Genomic DNA, 25900 nt, shown 5'->3' on the forward strand with positions numbered 1-25900 from the left:
CGGACAAGGGAAGCCTCGTTTGACTTCCAGTTAGTACCAGCGGCAAGCAAGCTGCTAGCTTTTGCTTTTCTAAGTTAATCAATCTTCAAAATTGGTCTGTCTCCCTCGATTTCAAGTTTGTGCGCACAACATCAATGCAAGCGCATGCATGCATGATCACTTTAAATTTGTTCAACTTTGTTGATATGCAACTTGGTTGATATTTCTGGGTGAGTGCTCCATAGCATAGTATGCTCCACATCAACAAAGTTGAACAAGTTTAATTCATGTTACTTCCTCCGACTCTAAATCCTATTTAGGTAAAATTTAGATAAAATCTGTCAAGATTTTTATTAGACATGTGACAACCGGAAACTCAAAACTGATCACGGATGCACCCACTATGTATAAAACATATTTCAAAAAGTAAAAAAAAAAATCCATATTACTTCCTCCGACTCTAAATACTAGGTAAATTTTAGATAAAACCTATGGAGATTTTTATTAAACATGTGGCAACGGGAAACTCAAAACTGATCTCGGATGCATATGCATCCGGTATGTACAAAACATATTTTAAAAATTTAGGAAGAAAATTTTGCATGTAGAGGAACATGTTTTATATGCGCATGTACAGGGCACTAAACATGTCAGATTATTGTTGAAACAACTTTGCTAGCATGTAACATATCAAGATACACACGAGATATTTTTTGTTTTTATTTAACATTTTAAAATATGTTTAAATGCATTTTGAATAAAGGGTGCATATGTACCCAGGAGCACAAACAACCTGTCCACCCTGCTTCGCTGGGTTATCCACGAAAACTGAAAACTGGCAATTATTTTGCAGTTTTTGCAATCTATGCTAGAGTTGCTGTAAGGGATGCTAGTGCGGGTGTACACACTTACCGCTAATCAACTGCGGGTACGTGCAGAAATTATGCGGCCCCGCATCATGTCCCACTTACAGCCTGATGCAGCATCTCAAGTTTCGAGCTCATGGCTTGATAAAGAATGGGTAGGCGAGTTTATGGCCAAATTAAAGAAATGTTTGCTACTCCCTTATATCCAAATTACTTGTCACAGTCAAAGAAAGACAGATTTTAGGCAATATTTTACCTAAATCTGGAACAAGACATTTTGCCTAAATCTGTGGTAAATAATTTTGATCGGAGGAAGTAACTGATTTGCTTGTCAACACAGATCAAAACCAATCAAAATTTTGTGGGAGGCTGCCCCAGAACAACATACACAACAACCTCTTAAGGCAAACTCAGAATCACTAGTCTAGCAGTGGCCAGCTAGATTTCAGAAATCAGATCAGAAGAGGGAGTTGTAGGTCAAGAAGGTGCATGCAATCGACACAGCGCAGATCACCAGCGAGGGCAACAGGGTGACATTGAGGAGGCTCCCGATGCCCAGGTATCCTGCTGCGGTGATGGTGCAGTCAGCAACCACCCTCGCCAGGGTCCCAGCCTCCGTTGAGAGGAGACCGCCGTTGTAGGTTCCACGGGAGAGGCGTGATGACATCACACTCGAAAGGAGGGAGAGGTTGACACCTGCATTCGGCAATAAGATTCTTAGACACTCGTCTCCATACAAGATTGGCTAGGATGTCGCATGGATTTGTTACCTTCAAGAACTTCAGCAGACACAAATGTAATGAGAGCTGAAATGACATACTGGACGACAGAGTATGTACTCGTGACTTTGAAGCTGAAAATAATGCCTACGAGCAGCATAATTTGAGAAGCCATCAAGAGTTGCCTGTCGAAACATAAATAAGCTTGGTAAGGAAGTCTATATCTGCAACTTTGTTGGCACAGGAGGCAAAAAGAACCTTGGTCCTTATGGGCTTATGGTAACACAAAAAATAACAAGGCTTCAGAAACATAAGATTCACAAACCTGTCCTCAAACATGTTGCTGATGTATGTCCCAACAACGGCGTTAATAGGCAGTACTGTCAAGCCAAGAATCGCCAGAAATATTGCCACTGCGCTTGTATTCCATTTGAAGTAGTGACTGGTAATAACGCTCGACTCAGAAAGCAAAATCTCCATTGCGTATTTGAGCATGAAGTATATCAACAACTGGACCTATATGAGCAAAGTACAATAGGTGAACAAGTGCACAAAATGAAAGAAATGATTTTCGAGAAAACTTAAAAATCAGCACAGCAATGGTTCCAGGCCTTGCTTGGATGAGGTAAATTAGCGTGAAATAATAAATTGGAGACATTCACTCTACATCACATCTGCACGATGGTGTTCAAATCCGAAAACCTTGTTGTACAGCTAAATTAAGGGCTTGAGGAAACCACATAGGTATTTTATTCCAATCTACCATCCTGCTGTATTTCGTTTTTTTTTTGGGAAAAAAACACACTTCTTAACTTAAAATTTATTCCATGTCCTTCTGAAAATAGCAGAGGCAACTGGCATTAATCAAAACCACCTACCATAAAGCCCACTAAGATATTACAACAGAAAGCTAGCGCTGCACTTCCTCTGTTATTTGTTAAAGCATACGAGGAAGAAATAAACCCACCTGAAGGTCATCTTGAAAAGTAAATACTAGATAAACTGAAACTATATACAACCTACTTCCAGCACTTCACCATCCTATCCCAACAAATTCTAACCAGGCAGGTAGAAAAGACAAAGAAGCAACCTATGGATAGTTTAGCAGGAACATACCTTTACTGATGGAGTGAGCAATCTGTATGCTGAACCAATCGAAGTTGCAGGTTTCCGAGAATCTTGCGCACATTCTTCACTATCGTCTTCTTCATCATCATCATCATCATCTTCTTCTTCATTTTCTTTAGTCTCAGAATTTCCAAGCAATGGCTGTGCAAGTCCATTTTCAACCTGCTCGATATCCACTCGTTGTCCTGCAATCATAATGACCACCCAAGTTAAATCAAGAGAATATACGAGAGAATTTCCATTACAAATTTATAATACACGATCTAGGTGGTAATGAAGGCAGGAACACACAAGATAATGGACTTACCAGAAGCAGTATTTTGTTGGGTATCATAGACCTCATCAGCACGATTTGGTTCCTTAAAAGAGATACATAGCCAAACTAAGTACAGTAGCCATGCAACTGCCATCAACCAACCAGGTAGAGTTGACTGACTGAATGTAACCATGTAAATCTTGAATCTCCACTGAAGTAAACCAGCCAGCGCTGGCCCACAAGCCATGCCAAGTGCACTTGCACTTACAAACCCTGCTGAAGCTTGCATGCGTATCCTTGCAGGGACACAATCACTAATGTACCGACGGTTGACAGCTCTTGCAGAACCAAACCTGCATAACAATAATCACATTTTCACTGAACATGAAACATAAAAGTGCTAAAATTAAAGTTAACTGGCACAGGGAGTTCGGAATAACGGAAGGTCACAGAAATCGCTTAACTACTGGAAAATTCAATCGCTTTAATAGCATAAATATTCTATGAATACAATGATATGAGAACTTTGCAATTGTATCATTGCATGTGAATGCTCAACCATATGTATATCTCCTACATACCTAAATGATCTGACATATTCACATTTCCCAATTGTACGGAACTGTATCATATCAATAATATTTAGAAAGGAAAAGATACTTGCTACAGAAGATCTTCCTACTATGGACTCAACCAACAATATGACAGGTTATTATTAATGATATGGCATAGTTCTCTGATAGGAAAATGTTTTGATCTTCCTAAAAAATATAGAGCAGACAACAATATAAACTTAAGCAAAAAAAAAGGCAGGTAATTACCATACATCTAAAATAAATTACGATAAGAGAACAAATGCCTCCATGTATAGGTACTTACCCACAGAGTAGGCGGCCAATGATAAGGACTGTCAGGGAGTTCATATCGTAAGCCATTGCATAGCAAACATTCCCCAAGAAAAGAACAATACTGCTGAACACAAGTGGTCTAAAATATGACTTGTTGGACCATGCACTGAAGTACACTGAGGAGAATACTTGTGCAACAGCCATTGAACCAATAACAACACCACAAACAGTAGAAGCAGCACCAAGGCTCACTGAGTAATCATCTGCAGTTGGCACAATGATGTATGTGTTGACCATGTACAGAAATGTGTTCACCAAATTCAACATAAGAGATATGAAATGATATTTCTGGTCTTCTATTTCTTCCTCTCCTGCGGTACTAGGAGACTCCTCATGCGCAATTAGGGCATGTTGTCCCAAAAACCGCAGAAAATTAGTTGAGCGCGTTAACTTATCCACTGATGAGTTTATCATATCAATGATGGGGTCCTACAATCAATAAAGAATGGCTCACTCAGAAAAAAACTCTATTTCTTTAAGCATAGTGAAAACTTTAAGGGTCAGAAGAAAAATACTATCACTTTAGCATAAGGAAAGTGACGAAGAAAACAGCAAACCTTAAGAGCAGTAGTTGGTTGGTCATAAATAGATAGATAACTTCCTTGGCGCTCCTGAAGGTCAACAAGGTTACGTGACAAGGCTCCTACAACAGCTCCTACACCCTGGTTGATAATAGATTGTAAGATAAAATGATGTTCCAAGCTTAGAGGGATTGGAAAGCAAGATAACAGGTTAGAAACAAATACCGTATACAAAATGGAAATAAGGTGTATAACAGATGAACTGAATGACAATTAAATTCTGGAGACAGTACATTACCACGTGCTTAAAGACCTGCTGCAGCTGAGAGTACGGGTGATTTGATCTACTTGACACATAGTAATCAGTAAATCTGTAACTGAAGCGCTTATCAAACTTCTTCAAAATTTTCCTAATGCCAGTTGCATTCAGATCGACAAATTTAAGAAGTTTGATAAGGTCCAGACCAACTTCTCTATAAGCTTCTCGCAAATCAGCAATACCCGATATATCTGGCTGTTCTGCCAGTATCGCCCTTTGTTTTCCTAGCTTTTCTATCCTGCTTGCCAGCATTCCTTGTTGCTCCAACAGAAATAGGACAATCTTCTCAATCTGAATTAATAGAAAAAAAAACCATCGGGAAAAACTTAGATTTCAGAGGGAACAATTTCATGAAACTAGTAAGTGATGTCAGAGATGAAAAAAATTATGGTGATAACACCAGGGCAAAAGGTATTTTTTCATGAAAGAGTGGGAACGGTTTAGTTCTTTTCTTTCAAGTTTTAACAAAAAAGATGTCTAATAAAAGAAGTATTCAAGATCTGAAGGTGAATAACTTAAGTTGACTTATAATTACTTTATCTATGGTGACGTGGCTTAGTGAGATTAGGAGTGAATTTTGGAGTGAAGGAAGATATCTCACATCAATATATTTTCAAGAAACATACCAGATAAATTAGCACGGACTAACAACTCTGGGGTGCTATAGAGCATGGATTACAGAAAGAAAGCGTCAATTCCACAAAAAAAAAACAAAGAACAACTTATGCAATAGGTCAATAACAAGAAAGGTGCAATTCGTAAGTTCTTAATAGTGTGCCCTAGCATAATGTCAGATATGTACAAGTTTTTTATGAGCCATTTACATAGATGGCATGGCATTGCCAAACATACAACAGGAAAGCCCAGACCTATGAGCTCCTTCGGCAACTAAGGTCATATGTGGATAATTTTGCACATGCATGGTCAACCATAGATGATGCAACAGACAAATATCTACACACATGGTGGTATCATGTTGAGGCTGTGGGGTAGTTAGGTCATGATATACTAAATGCAGTGCAATTTTGTAAGTAATACTAATAATTATTATTGACGCCACAAGGTTGCCACTGGCAGTGGACTATGCACACAACAGAGGAACAAAATTCTGTACTCGGCATGGAGATTTATCTGTTAACATTACCTGATCATCAAGCATCTTCGAGAAATCCTTGAGAACCCGGCGGCGGTCTTTCTCACCCTGTTGGAGCTGCTGTCCGTATTGTTTAACTTTCTTCTTCATGAGCTTGTAGTTTATATAGTAGCTGCAAACATCGACATAAGCAAAACGCAAGCTAAAAGATTGGGTTCTGAGGACATACATAAACAATCTTTGACACAAGTAGATGGGCATAGCTCAATGGTGTGTTGTATGATAGTAAAGAATAAGACCATGATATGTGATTAAAGACAAATCAAAAGGTTCCATAATTCCAATGTTTGATTATCTGCTTGTTCAGTAAACCTGATAAGAAATCTAGATAACTTTCCGCAGATACAGTTCACATGAACTGCTATATGAACGAATACTTCAGAGAACTCATTGGCACAGATCGATTCAAAGCAGAAAAAGGAACCCTGGACCATACCCTCTCCACTCTGGAACTTGGTCGGCCGTCAACTTTTTCCCAAAGTTAACCATCTTGACTTGAATAAGTTAACCTGCCAGGAAATAGAAAGATGTGTGAGTAACATAACTAGAATGTCAGACTATACTGTAATCGCTGAGATGCAGGTGCAATAAAATGCAAGAAGTTATTAAGGCACCACTCTGCTTCGTACATCTCAGCACTCTGTGCAGTCATACTGAGCAGATGCATCATGTAGGAGATGGTCTTGGAAAACTCGGAACGGGTGTAGAAATTTTAAGTTGGACAAACAGCAAACTTAGTGAGGTGATGAACGAATGTACAGCCTAGGATTGGAAATCGCCACCCGACAGGCTCCTCGAAACTCCGTGTCCTAACACAAAACTACTCCGGTTCTTGCTATCAACGAGGCAGTTACAGTCAGAACTTAATTCTCCGGTCCTTTTCCACATGCCTAACATGCGTAACCAATCATAGAAGGATAACCAACATGTCACAGTCTTAGAAACCACTATAAAAAGACAAGTAGGCGCAAGCGTCCACTGCCACTTACAAGAGCACGTTTATTTCAGTCAATCGTGGAATTGATCAACGAACTGTCTTTTCCCAGCAATTTGAAACGCAGCATGTGGAGGTAACAGTAAGCAGAGCTACAATTACTAATCCTGGGAAACCAATTGGGCACGATTGTTGAGGAGCCGCAAGGAGAATGTTATTAGTGTTTGGTTGCGAGGGTCAAAAGCTCTGTAGTACAGCCCGACCCACTCCACACCACATGGCCTCAACTTTAACCTCGCTGGAACAAGAATAATTCAAGCAGAAACAAGAAAGACTCAAGTAAAACCAAACGCTCGTGGCTACTACCGAAAACTGGAATCAAGCGTCCGCTGAGCTCACAGAGAAGACAAAGTCTGCCCCGGATTAATTACGCCTAGAAACCTGGAAAGGCCTCCACATGAACCTTAAGCAATCGCAGCGTCTCGAAAGGGGAAGAAGAAAAAGGAAGGGATTCAAGCTTGGTAGGGCGGAAACAAAACCACACTCCGTACCTTTTCAATCAGTCAGCATCGTGAAAGCCTAGTCAGGTTTTTCCTTAGAGGCCCCAATTTGAAGGCCCAAAAAAGCACTCAATCCCTGGACTCTATCTCTATCTCTCTCTCGCCCCACCCCACATAATCAATCCCAGCAGGCGACTATCGGTTTCCGGTGCAGAATTCCGCCGGCGACGAGAGGACCAGGGAACCAATCCATTGGTCCCGAAACCGGACTAAGCGAAGGAGGGGAAAGGAGTGAGAGATGAGGGGCGAGGAGTGGATTTACCTGGCGATGGAGCGTGGGCAGATCGGATCGGCGGTGGGCGGGAAGGGAGGAGGGACGCGCGGCGGAAGGCGCGAGCGAGTATATGTTTATAGGCTGGGCAGAGAGGGAGGGGGCAGCCGCCGCCGCGAGGCGAGGCTAGGCAAGGCGAGCGGCGGTGGGTGGGCGCCTGTCGTCTCTCGACTCGACTGTGTGTTTAACTTTCCAAGAGATGGCTCTCTGATTAGGGTATCTCCAATGAGGACCGTTTGCGTCCGTCGAGCTGAAAAATGCGTCTGGTATCACCTCCAACGGGGCGATGCAAAGTGATCGTGCCGTCCGCGGCAACGTAAACCTACCTCGAGCTCCGATGAGTAGTTCGACGACGACGACAGCACGGACGACCTCCTCGATCCGGTCAGGGACGCCAAGGCCCTGGCTGAAGCGGAGAAGAAAGCAGAGGAGGAGCGGGCGGCCCATGCGGCGTTCGACGCCGAGATGGAACGTCGCGGAGCGGCGGCGGCCGCAGCCGTAGAGGACGACTCCGACTCCGACATCTCATGGTCTTCCGATAACCCTGGTGCGCCAGGAGGAGAAGGCGGCGGAGAGGCTATAGTCGAGTCCTTCGAGACCCTCAAGGACGACGCCGCCGACGCGAGGCTGCGGCAGTGCCTGCTAGAGGACGCGGCGGCGCACCGAGCCCTAGCGGCCGCACGTGAGACGGTAGAGAAGCAGACGAGAGAGCGACGCAACGACGAGGCCGGCCCATCAGAAAGCAAATAGTCTAGACTTCTAAAAATCGGTCGTCCCGCTGGGAGCAAACACAGACGCAAACGAACGCGCAGACAAAATATATCCACAAGCGACGGAAACGGACGATCGCGATCACTTTTGAGCGTCCAATATGTGTCAGATGCGCTATGCAGGTCCCGATCCCCGAGGTGTATGATGCGAAAATGGGCTCGCCGTCGTCCTTCCGCGGCCAGGTGCGGAAAGCAAAGCAAATCCGTCCGCCCGCTTTTTGTGCGTTGCGGTGCTTTACTTTTGTTAATCCGTCCGCCCGCCACGCGGCACGCCGTCCGCCACGTTCCGTTGCGGCGGTAGGCACCGGATCAGATCGGACTGTGGGTGGTATGATCTGCCCCTGCGCGGCAAACCCCTTCGGATTGTCAGCAATGGCAAATACTGCCCAACCCTTATCTTTTTTTTTTTTAACAATGCCCAACCCTTATCGAGGACAGTTGTGCCGTTCACCGTTTTAGTTTTGATGTTACACCTACATCAAGCCGTCCGCTGATAAGTAAATACGTCTATAAAATAGGAGACCATTTATTTCTCTCTTATCTTTTAGGCTGTTCATTCTATCATATAGTAGTATCATACATACGATACTTGTCTATGATACTATCTCTATAGTGGATGGTACTATAGAGTAGTATCATAACTTTTTAAATTTATTGTTTTGTAGAATCTCAACACAAATACGTGTACGAAATCTATTTAGCATTAACTTTTCTCGCAACGTGTGTTACGATACAGAACCTCCTATGGTACTCTAATCATATCTCTCATCTTTAATTAGATACCACATGAGCATTTTTTGAAGCCTAGGATGCATGAGGCTGGCCATAGTGGGTAGTATCATATAGTAGCATCATGTATATGATACTTTTGTATGATACTAGATCCATAATGCATAGTATCATAGACTAGTATCATAGTTTTGCTATATTAATTGATTTGTAGTATGCCAATACAAATTTGTGTACAAGATTTATTTGGTACTAACTTTTCTCGTGATGTGCGCTATGATACAGTATCTACCTATGATATTCTAATCTCCTCTCTCACCCATAATTACCTGCCATATCAGCATTTTTGGTGGGGCTAGAATGCATGATACTAGCTAAGATACTAGCACTATGGCTAGCTCGATAGTACCTAAGATACTAGCATTATGGGCAGCCTTATGAGTTTTCAATCTATTAATCGAAAGAGAAAAATAATGATTGGTGATTGAGGTGGAAAAGACTCGCAGTCGCAGTCTGCTCGATCGCTATGCCCCACCAGTCAGGCATCGGTTGGCCGCCATGATTTGTACTACAGTACTCAAAGTCAAATACAGTAGCACTCATGATGTTTGGACAAACTAGAGCGACCATCACAGATCTCGTTTCCCCTCTCGTTCCACGCAAGCTTACAAATGCACCCAACTTGCCGACGGGGACAGCAAGGCGGCGACGTGCGTAGCTACCTAGTCTGCAGGTACAGTATATTAGGCTAAGATTGGCGACGGTGATGTGCTGAGAATTCAGAAATGCACGCAGGAGGGAATCGCAACAACCGCCTATCTATGGATTATGTAAAATTGAGGGCTTAAAACATTTTCCCCGTATTGAGATCCAAGCTCTCTTTTTTTCTGTAAGATGCAACTTCTACGTACGGCATCATGTGCGTTGTGAAATGGAGGAGAGATGTTAGCATAAACTTACCGCTTTTGTATATAAATGTACTAAATGATACCGCTTTACATTTTGGCAACCACCACTTCACGGCTAATTTTTGTTATTCACGCAAATGATCGTTTGCTCAGATTGATACCAAAATTGGCAGATAGGACGTCGGTAGTCGAGGCGGCAGAAACAAGAGCAATTCCCTAGGTCCCACATGTCATCGCAATTAAACAACCACTAATTATCTAAAAAAAAAATTCCAACTCTCAATTCCCACCCGACCCCTGTACGCATGTTCGGTTGAATGTCAGTAGCCCTATCGTGAGGACCGCTAGTGTGCGTTGCAGAATGGCACAACAACTCAGTGGTGAGCAGGGCGATGCATAGCCGACAACAATGCTTATGCATGGGTACGGGCGAGCAGGGCGCTGCATAACCGACAACAATGCTTAGGCATGGGTATGAGCGGCGGCGAGCAGGTGTGCACAACATGTTTGACTGTGAGGAGCATGTCCAGAACATGACACCGTGGCAAGCTCAGCTCGAGGAAGCTGGGCTCCCATGGGTGGTGCCGGAGCTGCATCCATGGCCGCCCTTACTACAGTAGACGAATGCCAAGACATAGGAGGAAGACGAAAACCCCATGAAATTGCTTTTTAAGATAATTATTGTTTAATTCCACTAATGTGTGGGACCCAACCAGTTGTTGCTCCATTTTTTTTTGGAAACCATATTTCTACCACTTCAGCGTTGATAAATGAATACCATGGTTTCGGTGTTAATTCGCGAGTAAACAGTTATTTGCACAAATTATTAAAAAAAAAGTCATGAAGTAGTAGATTTTGGTTACCAAAATGTAAAATGATATAATTTACTCCGTAGTAAGTTTCGGCTACAAAAGTGACAGATTTATGCTAACTACTCCATGTAGGAAGCACATGCTACACTACTCACTATCTCAACCTCTGGCTGCCATGCATGCAATGGATGCATGCATCAAGTGTGCATGGAGACGATGAAGCATAACATGACAAATGATAATGCATATTAATTAATTAACGTTCAAATGGTTGTAGTTGTCGCCAGGTAGTTCAGCGACATATGTTTCTAATTTTTTTACTTTTGAATTTTTCCTTCCATTGAAAACTATGAATAGATTGGTGGACTTTTCACCTGTCTATCGGTTTGTACTAAATCGACCGGAGACAAGAATGTAAACAATCAATTCAGCTTTGAGGCCCGATGTACGATGGGATCGCGGCTGTTGGAGAAAAAGAATTGTGATAATGTGATATGACATGATCCTACCACGTGCTGACGTGTCGTGATCTGCTCCTGTTACGTTCATCTCGATCTATCTTAACCAAGTGGGCACGCAGCAGTACGTGCTGTAGCTGAGATGCGTTTTTGTCTTGTTTGGCTCGCCGGAGTGTGGAGTGGAAAATGATTGGCAAGCAAACCGCCTCGAGGCATGATTGGCACTTTGGCAGCAGGAGATACACGAGACGAGAGGTTCACAACGCGCGCATGTACACATGGGCACACCTCATCGATCCAGTCGTGTGCATATGGAACGAGATCATTTTACATGTTCTATACCAACTTGAGATCGGTATATATGCGCGATGGCATCTAGCTTGATATGGCATGTTAGGAGTACTTGGCTTCTTCTAACACGGGCCTACCAGAGTGATCGATCACGAATTCGAATCATCCTTTCGCAGCGCTGGAAATAATCATTCTTAGCTTGGGGCTTTGTGACTGCTGACTTGGCACATGAACGTGGGCTCCCACGTGGGATTGTTAGCATGTCGTCTTGCGAGTCCTCCAAGTCGTGTCCATTAAGTGTCTCATCAGCCTATCGAAGACGGTAATTGTTGACTTTCTTTAACATGTATAATTGTTATTAAACTCTAGACGTGAGCAAAGTATCGCCCGCTAGTCGTCTAGAGCAACAATCTTGATTTTGAACATAAAGTCTCAGCTCAACTTTATAATAATAAATTAAGCCACAACGGCAGATTATAAGAATATTGAGAACAACTTACAACCCAAAGAAGTTACAAGCGAACAACGGAGAAAAATGAAGAACAACTTGCAACACCATAGTCCTCTTCAGCGATTAGCTGCCCGGCACTAGTGGAGCTCGAGAGGAAGTCGGCAAGTGAGGCGTGACATGGAAAGCCCTAGTGAATCGAGCATCAGCGTCAACCTTTCCATCGCTATAGAAGGCTCCCCGCCCTAGCTCAAAGGGTGTCGTATCGTCGGCCGATGGCGGCCCTCCCCTGAGCTTGGCTGCACACTAACAACGAGGATTGAGGGACACGAATCCAAGCACGCCGACACCATGCCACACACACTGAGAAGCACAACAGCAAACCAGAGATTGAACGCGTCGGAGACGAAGCAGCGGAAAGCTTGAGAAGAGGACCGACGTCGGCACACCTCCAAACACACAACCTGCGCCCACAACCTACCCGAGCTCCCCAAGACCGCGCCTTCAACAAGGTGAGAAATTCTACGACGCCACCACAACCCAATCCAAGATTAGGTTTTCACCCAGGGAGCAAGGAGGAAGGGGGAGAGACAGTACCTCGGCAGCCCATGGACGTCGTCGTCCTGACCGGTGCACCGGTCGAGTATTTCTCATGGTCGCAGATTCCCGCCACCAGCAACTAGTCTGATACAGGACCGGCGAGCTAGGACACCGTTGATGAGAGAAGGGTCTAGAGCCTTCAGATCTGCGTCGGCGACCACTGAGGGGGGCCCGGACCATGGCTAGCGCCCACCGGCTCCGTGCCACCCACACGACCGCAGAGACCAGCCCGGACCCGCAAACACCGCTCCCCACCGGGTCGGAGTCGCCCCACCACCAGATCAGGGCCACCGCCCTGAGATTCCGAGCCCCCACCGAGGAGACCACCGGCCAAGTACTCGCGAACCCACAACTGAGCCAAGGCTAGCCATCAATGCCGGAGGATGAACCAAGAGGCCGCATCAGCTGCGGTGAACTTGGCGTGAAGCTCTTCCACCCGTACGCCGCGCGAGATCCAATGGCCCAGATCCCCGCCGCCCTCTTCACCGGCGTCTCGAGCCATGCCCGGCGGCACCTCACGGAGCGACGAGGAGGGAGGGGGGAGGAGCGACAATGGTGGAGGTTAGGGTTTCAAATGACGGCTGGAGGGGGCGATGCAAGGGGTGTGTTTTTCCTGACGGCTCCGACCCGCAACAACCTTGACTGGTCGCGTTGGTGAATTACTTGGGTACTCAGATCGCAACCCCATCATTCCAAGCTTCAAATGTCGGTAAACCAAATAGTCGTGATGGTACTGGTATACAATTGAAAACTTTGGCAACCGAAAAAATCCGGAACTCACCAAACTATCCAAATTAGGGTAATGTTCGGATATATATTAAAGCCCGAATTGACTGAGTTTTTACGCAATATAATATGTTTTGAACTTTCTTTACCTATTCTGAAATTACGATGTTGTGAAAAGCAGTTTTACCAAAAGTTATTTGTGGAAAAGGGTAACTCAAATGATGGTGAACCACACATCGATAAATAGAAAATTATATACATAGCCACTACAGAAAAGTCACAAGGTGCCGACAACCTTCGACCGTTGGCACAGGCTTGCGTCGATGGTGGCCGTCGGCCCAATACTGTCGGCATAGACCTAACAGCCGTTTGGCAAATCTAGCTCGGGGTTTTCTCATTTTTCACATGGATCATTTTTTAACTCTAACTACACTTAGGTCAAATTACACGAATGGTTAAATTTTTCGGTCGGTCACCCATCCTCACACTACTCCATCTCTATCACGCTTAACTTTTATGTTCCTTCGAGGTGAGCTTCCTAGAGAGGAGCTTTGTTGACAATTGAACTGTATCAATCCTATTAACCCTTGTTCCATGATATAACCTTCTTTATTTTTGAAATCTAAACAATTATTTAGTAAAAGTAATGAATAAGATAAGTGATAATAAATCTTAAAACAATGAAATAAATTTAATTTTTTGCCCAAAAATTAAAAGCTGAAAAGTCCCCGTTTTGAATTTCAGGGATCTAAAAATTGTCTAAAAGGCCGTTTTTCATTGTTGGATGTAAACTTTTCTATAGATATATTTTCATATAAAATATTTTCATCGGAGGTCGTATGCAACTGAAAAAGCCGTTTTACTGAAAGATGACACCATTTTGCATCATATATGAAAATTCATGTTTATTAATTTTCCTTAAAACACATGGCCATCTCGAAGGTTTTTATTTTTTGAATTTTCTACCATTTCTGTTATATTTTCCAAAACTGAAAAGGCGATATCGATGGGGGGGGGGGGGGTGCGTGAAGAAAAAAAGTGGTTGTGCCGTCGGCATAGGACCTACCCCCTAACGTCGTCTGCCCGCCTGTCACGGCAGAGGCCCCTGTGCCGACAGAACCGACGGTCTTTCGGGACCTGTGCCAATGACCTTTTTCCGTGCCGACGGTGGCCGTCGAGATAAACTTTCCTGTGCTGACGACCTTCTTTGCAGCCTGCCTTGTTCGAAACATGTGCCAATAACTCCGATAAAAAGTCATCGTCACAGATTTTGGCCATCGGCACCTTGACATTTTCCTGTAGTGAGCAACAGGTCTTACGTGAAGAGAGCAGAACGTAAGACAAAGCCGATCACCTCTGTTTCAGGCTCATGCATGTACAATGGAACATGATGCAGTTGTGATAATATAAGGCTGGTCCACATGCATCGATCAGTCACACAAGATTGAAACAAATTAAGAAAACAACAAATTTGCATAATATTTATGTACAAGGGGAAGAGAAGGCGAAATGAACAGGGTAGTACATGGAGCATGAGCTTGTTTGAACGAAAGCTTAGTAGTGCATCAATATTGTTTTTTTCTCTCAGCATTTCGAAGAATGAACCCTTTAAATTATTACAGCCCACTCTTATTTGGTTGATCAACCCTTAAATGTGAAACCGTTCAAAAATACCCCTTCTCTCATTTGGCTGATTTTGAACTAGGTTTTCTTGCCAAGTCAACATTTTTTCCCGTATGCCAACACAAGTACCACGTACAAGTATTTGTGTATGTTCGTATGCATGATTACATGTGGGATTGTGAGTCGGATATTCCATTGACAATGGCACGATTCTTGGACCGAGAAGGCGAAGATAGATAATAGCTGAAGAAGTAGAACAGTGATTCTAAAGATATATGTATAACAGGATTGATGCCAATTCCCTAGAAATAATGCTCTTTCCAACCATATGTTTGTTCTTCAATATTTTTCATGTTTTTTTTTGCGATCTTCAATATTTTTCATGTTAAATCAACATATATATATTTTTAAATATAATGAGTAGATAATAGATGTCTTGTGTTGCCATTGTACGGGGTTTAACATGCCAATGGTAATTTTACATCTCATCATTGACATGAAATAGCAAAATAGAACAACAAGGCTAAACATGCATGAATTTATAAGCGATCGGTTGAAAAACGGAATGTGTTTTCTCCCAATACTCATAGCAGAATGGAGTGGAGTGATAGAGTAGTTCCAGAGTAGGAATGGAGGTGGAAGATGTAACTAACAAGTATTGTGACATTAGAAAGGCACCAGCACTATGTCTAGAGATTTGTTTCGCTCACTCCACCGCAAGGCATGGATATTTAGCTAAAGTTACCATTCCGCATTATGTAAACTTAGTAAATTGATGCAAATCTGAAGTCAAACTTCTCGTAACTAAACAAAAAAAATCATAAATATGATCATCAGTTCATCACACCATTGAAAAATCACAAATACGTGGATACAAAAAAATGCTACCAAAAGTTAGAGAGAGACTGATATGTTGTTATTAACCGATAGAATATATTGCCACGCATGAAGGGTCGGTTTGTCACTAGTGAGAGTAACTGACTGGGAAATAAAAGTGGAAAGTGGAAACACATTACATATATACAGAATTATGGATTTAGCAAAAAGAATCATACAACAAATAATATAATTTACATCTACGCTCATGATAAACTGAATAGATGAGCCAGGACCCCAGGAGAAGGAACATATGGTGCTGTCCTTATTTGCAATCAGAATGTAGAAACTGTGTTGCCTGGTTTATTCCTGGACAGTCGGCACGAGGAACAAGAATGGAAGCCGGCAAGGTTCCGAAACCTGAAGGAAGCCTGCCTCTTCGTAGGATTCTACGCTGTCAGCAAGTGTCTCCTCCAGCTTCCTTGGTTTCCACCCTAGATTCTTCAGCCTATGTGAGGTCATTTCAATCCTATAATCCGCGTCAACGATCCTGCCAAAAGAAATAGGAGTGGTTAACCATGTATTGGACACAAACATAACCCACTCTAGCGTTTTTCGTAGATATGATGGCACTTACTTGTCTGCATAACTGTAATTAGGGTACATGTTCTTTAGGATTTCAAGCAAATCCTTCATGTCAAGTAGGTCTAATGAGCATAGGTATCTCTCAGATGACCCTGCCTTGTTGTATAACAGGAGTAGCGCATCAGCAACATCACGAACATCAACAATGGGCCATGATTTGTTGGTCATCGTGTCAGGACCTCCTGCGCGTCATCCAACATAATAGAATTGCATTTAGGTACAAATTTGACTTTCTTTCATCTTCTGAATTTTATTGTTCTTCTATAATTCAACAGTAAGGGAGTAGTTAGCTTTCGTGGACAGCTCTCTAAGATTGCACGCACAAGAACAACACTATTTACGGGTAAACTTGGAAGCTCCTAGTTAACTGATTTCTCTTTACATCACAGGCATCTGTTCAATAAAGATACACGCTTCTAGATTGATAAGAGCCGTTAGTTCGATGCCATCCATTACTGGTCGCCTCCTAGAAAAGATGTTATCGATTGTTCTATCGCCTACTATATAAAATGTCTACAAGTTTTGAAAAACATATGCCATTCTATGTTCCCACACAAATTTGTATTAAAACTGCTTGTAACATGTGTAAAAATGAAAAATTTCTGGTGCTCCAAACACGAGATTTTTTTCTTTTTTACACATTCCATAAAAATGTCTTTTTTTTCTACAAAACTTTGTGCGGAAACATAGAATGTTTGAATGTCCACCGGTTTATTAGGCTGACACGTAATTTAAGAAAAAAGTTAGACTATAAATTTAGTCAACAAAACATGAATTATATGTCAGAAAAATTATATCGTTGGATTCACATTCAAAAGATATTTCCAATGGTATATTTATATTCTTATTTTTGACACCTACGTGCTTGTAAAATGCGTTTTCATTTTTTTGACATGAAGATACCATTTGTTAGATTACACATATTAGATATGAAAATATGCATGTTCTAAGTACAAAGTATATTGATTATAAATTACTCAAGCAATGTGGACAATATATATGTTTTCCATTGCAACACGTCCTTCAGATAAGCACAAAAAATTACCAACAGTGGAAGAATCCATGTTGTATTCCATTAAGAGAGTAGAGTCTCTAACCCTTACTTGCTAGCACACCACCTCATGTCCTAGCAAGTAACCCATGGTAATTATTCTAGCAATATAGTGAGAAAATAAATTGTTCAAAGTATCTCAAAAAATTGTTGTAGAAAATAATGTGGACTCGGATGTGAACCTTTTATGATGTACACAAGGACCTTGCTGGTAGTATTCAGCACCATGTGCTGCAAGAGTGGGCCAAAAACAACACCAGGGCAAAGGCTGATGACTTGCAATCCGTTCTTCTTTCCGTATTCCAAGGCTATCTCTTCTGCTTCGGTCTTTGCAAGAGCATACCAGATCTGCCAACAGAAAAGTTGACACTAAGTCATTCCTGCGAGTCAGAATTCAAAAGTCTCTAAGAACTCACTTAGTACTGAAATTCTTATGTATTATAGTATGACCTTAAGAATACTTCCGCATGGACATTTATTATTAGCTGCATAGTATGTAAACTTTTCATGTTTTCCAGATACTTGCAATTTATATGAGTTAAAATTAGACGATGGTTACTTTTTCTGAAAGGAGGATGAACCCCGGCCTCTGAATCGGCTTATGTAGATGGCCATATTAAATGATCAGTATGAGAATTGATGATATACTATGTATTGGCCTGTGCACAGAAACGGTAATAAGGCTAAGAGAATATTTTCATCATTGTTTAGTTATTTTTGCGCCACATAGATAAAAATTTAGAGTAAATTCTATTTTTTACTCCCTAGTTTTTTATATATTTGTGACACTAATTACCCCATTTAACAAAAAACATCTTCTACTTACCTCATTAGTGCAACTTATGATAGATTTTACCCCATTTAAGATTTGGAAGCCTTGTAAGACGAGATGCAGTCATCGCGTCTATGTGCCGCCCTACAACGGAAGGCTATTATTTTCTTAGGAGGAGTAAAATCATATAAGACGCTTCAGTCAATCATCTATGCTTATGAGGAATGAGTCATTATCCGTGCAACAAACAAGCAAATGTGATAATTTATCACAACACAACCAACAAATTCGTGTGTTGAGCTCGTAGCAACCATAAATTGCCTCCTAGTCTTATTTTTTAATTTTTTCTATTAACTGAGATGGTTAATTAAGATGGAGAATGCTAGTGCTCCCGAATTACAGAAACTTTGTTGTGCGGTAGCCTCACTACAGCGTGGTGCATGCATGGTTTGTCTCTTGGTCAAGAGTTTAGTGTTCCTGTATAACCAAGGATTATGAACACGATCATGGCAAGCGTCGGTTCGAGGCCCAACTCTATGTCGATCTCTATCATTAGCCGAGAGTGGAGCACATCCGTTCCGACAATATGGCATACTTCTGGCACACCATGGTCACATGTTTTCATACCGCCATAGCTCGCAGCCGAAGCTGCATGAGGAAATGTTGAGGCTGTAGTTGGCCTACGAGCTCTCATCGCTATAAGGGATGTTGCAAGCATCAGCCCAGCGCCATCTCCCGTCCACCAATACACTTTCAGATCTTATGAAGGGTAAAATGTGGAATAAGTTTTACTAAATGGGCTTAATAGGTGGAATTTTAATTACATGTGGTAATTGCTGTCATAAATGGCAAACTAGGGGGTATAAAATGGAATTCACTAAAAAAAAAATAACCGAGTCCACATCTTGAAACACTAGGAAAGGTCTAAAAAACATAATACATGTATCAAATAACTAGCATTAGTTGCTGTGTGCTGACCTCATTCTCCATGCAGAACTCTTTGTCTGACCAGCTGCTCTCATCTCTTACTTTACCTTGAGGCCAGCCTGGGTTATAAACAGCAGCGACGACAGATGACACCTGAATGAATTTCTTGACGTTCATAGCCGAGCAAGCCTTGAGTACATTCCTGGTGCCTTCTATAGCTGGAGTCATCATCTCTTTCTGCACAGTTGTGTGCGGCACAAGATCAGTAACAGTCAAGCAGTTTTTTCCTAATACAAAACGATAAGTACAACAACCTAGTACTGACATATGTGCTATACTGAAACTGAAAGTCTACTCACATGCGTACTACGTAGTATACTACAGAAAGAGCATAATAAACTGCTGGTCACCTGGCTCAGATAAGGGAGCTTACATTGACAGGCATGTTCCAGTCTAATCAGCGCAACAATTAAATTTTATTTTTGGACAAATAGAGATAAGTGACCTTTGTAAGGTTGTCTGTGTGTATCTCCTCTGTGAGGAGTCTGGAAAAGAAATAAAATTCTACCTGGAAGACATTTACAATTTGGAGCAACTTGCTGCAACGTTGTACTCTATTTTGGAAGACTTACCTGCACCACAGGTCCCAGAGCTCTTGGTCTTTGTACGGGACAAAGATATCGCAATAGTGGAATGAGGAAGTGCAAGTTGGGATGGTGGTTCTTTTGTTGACTCGGTGAAAATGCTTCTCTTATTCCTCTATTTTCTATACTACTTCCTTGGTAGACTAGTTCAAGATTATCAGGGTCGGTGGTCTTGATACCAGCCCCAAACCTAACAGTAGAATAGATGATGCACTTGCCTCTGGATCAACCAGTTTGCCTTCGGGCACCGGAGAGGCGACATGGAAGACGCCTTCGCACCCGGCGAACGGGGCCGTCAGCGTGTCGTAGTCGAGCATGTTAGCCTTGAACAGGCGCAGGTTCTCCGGAGCCCCGTCCAGCTGCTTCAGGAACGCGTTCTTCGGATCACCTGAAGAAATGAGCAATATGCGGATCGAATATGTAGCATCAGCCATCAGGTGATCGAGCTAGCATGTAATATGTGAAGCCATGTCAGTGTCACCGGCCAGTACGTACATGGGTCGCGGACGGTGGCGTGCACGGCGTAGCCGCGGGAGAGGAGCAGCTTCACGAGCCACGAGGCGATGAACCCGCCGCCTCCGGTCACGCACACGCGCGGCAGCAGCGATGACGACGGCACGGACTCCATCGATCTCTGGTCGGCCGCTTGCCCCGTTTGGTATATGGATGTAGAGAGAAAACGGAGCCGGGATGTTGGAGAAGACAGACGATCGAGGAGAGCTATTTATTTTACTCCCAATCTATGACTCTACGCACACAATGAGACGACCGACACCACGTATAGACGACAAGGATGGCCCGCTCAGCCAGCTGATTGTCAATTGTTTCCCTCTAATCCTGACTAGCGCGGCGATTAAACTATGCTGGATCGTGGATTTACAGATCGCGTGATGGCATCTCTTCACGGGAAAACAGCAAGCAGAGTTGACTATGCTAGCTAGGCTGCTTAGTACAAAAAATTAAGACTATGCTAGGCTGCTATAGCTAAAGAATGCTTTTAGGCTAGTCATAGTGGGGAGTAACTTAGACTAGTAACATGACATATGTTACTAGTCTAAGTTACTACCTCCATAGTGGGTAGTAACTAATATGTGGTGTCATGCATTGTACTCCCTCTGTTCCATTTTATAGTGCCTATAGTTTTTTAGCACGGAAATTAGCGCAAGAGTATTTTTTACACAAGACCCCTAGCTAAACGATTTGAGATCAACGTTAAATTTGGGAAATCCATATCTTACTAACTTATCATAACAAATTCGGGACCTGGACGATTTGGGAGCTGAACGGAGAGGGGGTAATTGAGAAAAAAACTAAGCTACAACTTTATATTCTGAAACAAATGCCGAAAATCTATAGGCACTATAGAAAGGAACGGAGGGAGTATCATTTACTATGGTGTAGACTCAACTTGTATTGGGGTGTGTGATGTTATGGTAACATAGCTAGTTACCACCTCATTCTCTTTCTTCATTCATTGCTATGCCATGTCACCAAAATACCTTGGGTTGTGTGATGTTACTAGCTAAGTTACTCCCACTATGAGCAGTCTTAGCCACGGAGGTCTGGCCGCGTCAAACCGACAACGACAAACATCACGCAGACTCGTGTTCATTAAATCCTCGCAACAAACGACAACAGCCCCGCGTAAAAATTGAAAGAAAAAAACAGCGCGCGGTTTCTTTCCTCCAACCACTAACGATATTTGTTTGACACGAACCGAAGCTTCCAGTGGGTGATTGGCATCCTTGCACAAAGATCAGAAAGCCCAGCAAATTTGAACGTCTATAGCGGCTGTTTATGTACGTGCAGGACACTACCAATCCATACAGATTATTTTTACAGTATGACATACAGTACTATATAATGCCAGCAATTTCTTATAACCTTCTTTAGAACAAATCTACATCCTGGCCAACTCGTCCAGGTCATATAGTTGGCAAGGACTCAGGCTGGTTGTTTATTAGTACTTGGTTTCCGAGGACCCTGAGGACATGCTGGTCTTCTTGAAATATCTCTCTAGGCCTCGAAAAACCTGCATGGCTTCCAGAAAATTGTTCACGTCAGACGATCCATCGTACGCGAGCGATTGATCACCCCGAGTGTTGATGTTGTTGTGCGCTATTTATCTTTTTTTTGTCCGGCCCATACCTTCCCACAAGAGCGGCGGGCTATCTGGCAACCGAGCATGCATGCATGTTTCGGTGAGCCATCAGTTGTTGCTAGGTACGGAGTAGCATACATGCCCACGCCGCAGAGTTATATGGCATGGGCCATTTTCAGTTTTTCTTTTTAATCATGTTATGTGTAGCACGTATGAGGCCTATTTTGCATGCATGATTTGGTGCAATGTGTACCTGCACAAAGCTAATTATTCTTGAAATTATGTTGCACTGCTACTTACATGAGGTTTTTTTTTGCGTAATCCTAATCACAAGCCTTTTTTGTTGTAGAAGACAAAAATGTATGCTACGTACATGACGATTTTGCATCTCTAGTTTCACTTTTTGGTTGTAATCGTCTAAGATTTTTGGAAATTTTGGATAGTTTTTGTTGCAAGTAAATCTGAAATCGCAGCAAAATTGATGCTTAGCCACTTTATTATTATTGTGGACACATATTATTTTCCTTGTAACTGCTTGCAATTTTTATTACACACCATTGTGTACACCAATTTGTTCGGACTCCGGGCACAGAGTGATGTAGTAAGCGGGATTTCCCCACAAGGTATGACGAATTTACACTAGTGGAAAACAGGGCTTTCGTGCAAGCCTTTTGTCACGGGCGCGTCTGCAGCCGCGACAAATGGCCTGGCCACGTCGCCCCGAAACATTTTGGAGCGCTCCGGGCCTTTTGTCGCGGGTCGTACCATGACCCGCGACAAAAGGGGTCTAAGTCTTTGTGCCACCTGCTGGCACCCCTTTTATCGCGGGTCGTGATACGGCCAGCGACAAAAGGTAGGAGGGAGAATTAGTGGTGGTGCGAAAAAAGAGAAACGCACGCGTGAGTAATCAGAGCGAGTGGACCGGGATTGATTCATCATCAGTAATAATTAATAATTCATCAAGATTGTAGCTATAGTACGTACGCGTAGGTTTGGATTTCCCCGGCCGGCCGGCGACACGTACGCGTCGTATGTACGTACGTACGTATAATGGAGGTGCTATAGATTTGGGAAGCAGTAGTACGTACTAGCTAGTCTAGTGGACTATATATGGAGGCGCTTAATTAATTATGGATTCAACTACTACGTAAGTTGGTGTCTACTGTACAGTAGTAGTACTGTCGATAATTCAGGATTCAGTTATTAAGTTGGAGGAATTAGTAATTCGCGTCAAAAAATGAATAAACAATAAATTACTTCATATTTAAATTCCTCAAATTTTTCTAATAATAATGGACATATTATTTGTCCAAATGCGATTTATAGATTTAAAGATATTAATTATGCCATATTATATGAATAATAGATATATTATATAATAATAGTAATAAAAATGAATAAAAATAAATTATTTATATTTAAATTCCTCACGTTTTTCTAATAATAATGGACATATTATTTGTCCAATTTCGATTTACAGGTTCAAAGATATTAATTATGCCATATTATATGAATAATATATATATTATTTAATAATAGTAATAAAAATGAATAAAAATAAATTATTTATATTTAAATTCCTCACGTTTTTCTAATAATAATGGACATATTATTTGTCCAATTGCGATTTGCAGATTCAAAGATATTAGTTATGCCATATCATATGAATAATAGATATATTATTTAATAATAGTAATAAAAATGAAAAAAAAATCATATTTAAATTCCTCACATTTTTCTAATAATAATGGACATATTATTTGTCCAAATGCGATTTACAGATTCAAAGATATTAATTATGCCATATTATATGAATAATAGATATATTATATAATAATAGTAATAAAACTGAATAAAAAATAAATTATTTATATTTAAATTCCTCACGTTTTTCTAATAATAATGGACATATTAATTGTCCAATTGCGATTTACAGATTCAAAGATATTAATTATGCCATATTATATGAATAATAGATATATTATTTAATAATAGTAATAAAAATGAATAAAAAATAAATTATTTATATTTAAATTCCTCATGATTTTCTAATAATAATGGACATATTATTTGTCCAATTGCGATTTGCAGATTCAATGATATTACTTATGCCATATTACATGAATAATAGATATATTATTTAATAAAATAGTTTTATTACTTATTCTACTTTCATTAGAATTTAATATTATTATCTTATAAATTATTGTTTACTTAAATAATTGTTTTTGTTTTTTTTCAAAAAATACAGAAAAGTGACACAATGGTATAAGAGTTAATAAGATTGATATGGTAGTATTGACAACAAGGTACAATCAGCTTCGCGGGAACACAACAAGAAAGAATAGAGAAGTTAAGCGTGCTGAGGGTGGAGTAGTGTGAGGATGGGTGACCGACCGGGAAGTGTGACTAAAATTTGAATTTGACTAAAGATTAAGTGTAATTAGTGTTAACAATGGTCCATGTGAGAGAGTAATGAGTCAAACAAAAAGAAAAAAAGAAAAAAAGAGAAAAGAAAAAAAATAAAAATAAAAATAAAAAAATGAAAAATGAAAATGAAAAACCCTAAAGGAGCAGCTTCCTGCGTGCGCCATATAGAGGGCCTTTTGTCGCGGGCGGTGTTACCACCCGCGACAAAAGGGGGTGTCCCCTGCGCGCCCCGCGACTGCCACGTGGTGGACCTTATGTCGCGGGTGGTAAGCGACCCGCGACAAAAGGTTGGGCCTTTTGTCGCGCCTCCGTTGTCGCGGCTGGCCGCACGCGACAAAAGGGTCTTACGACCCGCGACATTAGGCCTGTTTTCCACTAGTGTTAATATCAAACTCTCAGAGAAATAGAATACCTCTAGTATCAACCTACAAAACAAGATGATTTTTCTTGTGTCCCCAACTCCACCGTAGTGGTTGTCAAGCACACCGCATGTAAGCTAGATGAAAACAAAACAAAGTAAAGGTAAAACTAAAATAAAATGCAATGATGTAAAAAATAGTGCAGCAGTGATGGGAATGGTGAATACAAAAATTAAACTAAAATGCAAGAGAGATAAATATTTTGGCATTATAGAATTAATCAATGCATAAAATAAAAGAGTGTTACAGAGAAATTGCGGGCCAAATATCGCAAACATTTCAAAAATGGTACAATTAGTTTTATTTTATGCATTGATTAATTTTATAATACATAGATTATAGGTCAGCTCCTTTGACGTGAAGTCCTCGTTATACAAAAATAAATTACGTGCCAAATATCCTAGGTCCTTTTGAAAGTGGTAGAATTATTTTTATATGTATGCTATAAAGAAATTGCACCAAATGTTACACGCGTATTTTGTAATGTTGTGTATTTTGTAATGTTGGTTGAGTGAGGCAAAGATGTTGTGTATTTTGTAATGTTGAGTACATTAGGCAAAGATATATTGCATAGAAATGTTGCAAAATGATGCCGCATTTGTTAAATGTTACATTCAGATTATTTTGTACCATTAACGGGAATTTTTTTCACTATAGGAAACAATGTTGAGGACAAATGTCACATACTCTGGAAAAAATTGATATATACAAACCATTTTTATGCCATGATCGAAATGCACGAGAATCACTCGCTTAACTGGATCGGACGCCTGAGGAGGCGACTGATCGAGCGTTTGCCTATAGTCTGTACCAAATCATGGTGTGCACTGTGCACTCGACCACATGAGATCGTGACTAGCAAGTTCCTTTGTGAAAACGATGTCGCTTGTCGCGGCAATGTCATCCGCGGTAGAAAACGCGACCGCGCGCAGGCGATGGAAAGCCAGCCCAACAGGCCGAAAAACTCAAACGACGCCCCCAAAAATTTCGCGGCCGCCTTATCGCCTCCCTTGTATAAACGATGATCGGCTCGTCCCGCCGCCCCACTACCTTGCAGTTCGATCTCATCGCGCAGCGCCGCCGCCGCCGCCACCGCGTCGTACTAGCACTAATAAC

General features: G+C 41.6%; 2 protein-coding genes across 2 annotated transcripts; both read right to left on the reverse strand.

Moving 5' to 3' along the window:
• Positions 1 to 1274: 1274 nt before the first annotated feature.
• Positions 1275 to 6398, reverse strand: LOC124685002 (SPX domain-containing membrane protein OsI_21475). Its single transcript, XM_047219271.1, has 10 exons — positions 6286 to 6398; positions 5841 to 5961; positions 4676 to 4987; positions 4414 to 4518; positions 3828 to 4285; positions 3000 to 3301; positions 2681 to 2877; positions 1890 to 2080; positions 1616 to 1749; positions 1275 to 1541 (listed from the first exon to the last, which is right to left on the reverse strand). The coding sequence occupies exons 1-10, from the start codon at positions 6336 to 6338 to the stop codon at positions 1303 to 1305; spliced, it is 2112 nt and encodes a 703-aa protein (XP_047075227.1). The 5' UTR covers positions 6339 to 6398; the 3' UTR covers positions 1275 to 1302.
• A 9760-nt stretch (positions 6399 to 16158) lies between these two features.
• On the reverse strand, positions 16159 to 20462 carry LOC124704734 (cinnamoyl-CoA reductase 1-like). Its single transcript, XM_047237000.1, has 6 exons — positions 20330 to 20462; positions 20053 to 20222; positions 19242 to 19427; positions 17674 to 17839; positions 16433 to 16622; positions 16159 to 16345 (listed from the first exon to the last, which is right to left on the reverse strand). Exons 1-6 carry the CDS (start codon positions 20460 to 20462, stop codon positions 16159 to 16161), a joined length of 1032 nt encoding a protein of 343 aa, XP_047092956.1.
• Positions 20463 to 25900: the final 5438 nt, after the last annotated feature.

The sequence above is a fragment of the Lolium rigidum genome, chromosome 1 (genome assembly GCF_022539505.1).
Source record: "Lolium rigidum isolate FL_2022 chromosome 1, APGP_CSIRO_Lrig_0.1, whole genome shotgun sequence".
Taxonomy (NCBI): Eukaryota; Viridiplantae; Streptophyta; class Magnoliopsida; order Poales; family Poaceae; genus Lolium; species Lolium rigidum.

Bases quoted from the DNA above. Each gene is read 5' to 3' on its own strand.
- LOC124685002 (XM_047219271.1), bottom strand. From the start codon at position 6,338: ATGGTTAACTTTGGGAAAAAGTTGACGGCCGACCAAGTTCCAGAGTGG. The intron at 4,519-4,675 runs GTAATGTACTGT...ATTATCAACCAG, and splicing joins AGCAGGTCTTTAAGCACGTG to GGTGTAGGAGCTGTTGTAGG. The intron at 1,750-1,889 runs GTTTGTGAATCT...ATGTTTCGACAG, and splicing joins AGCAACATGTTTGAGGACAG to GCAACTCTTGATGGCTTCTC.
- LOC124704734 (XM_047237000.1), bottom strand. From the start codon at position 20,462: ATGGAGTCCGTGCCGTCGTCATCGCTGCTGCCGCGCGTGTGCGTGACC. The intron at 20,223-20,329 runs GTACGTACTGGC...TCATTTCTTCAG, and splicing joins CGCCACCGTCCGCGACCCAT to GTGATCCGAAGAACGCGTTC. The intron at 16,623-17,673 runs GTTCACATCCGA...GATGACGCGCAG, and splicing joins CCTTGTGTACATCATAAAAG to GAGGTCCTGACACGATGACC.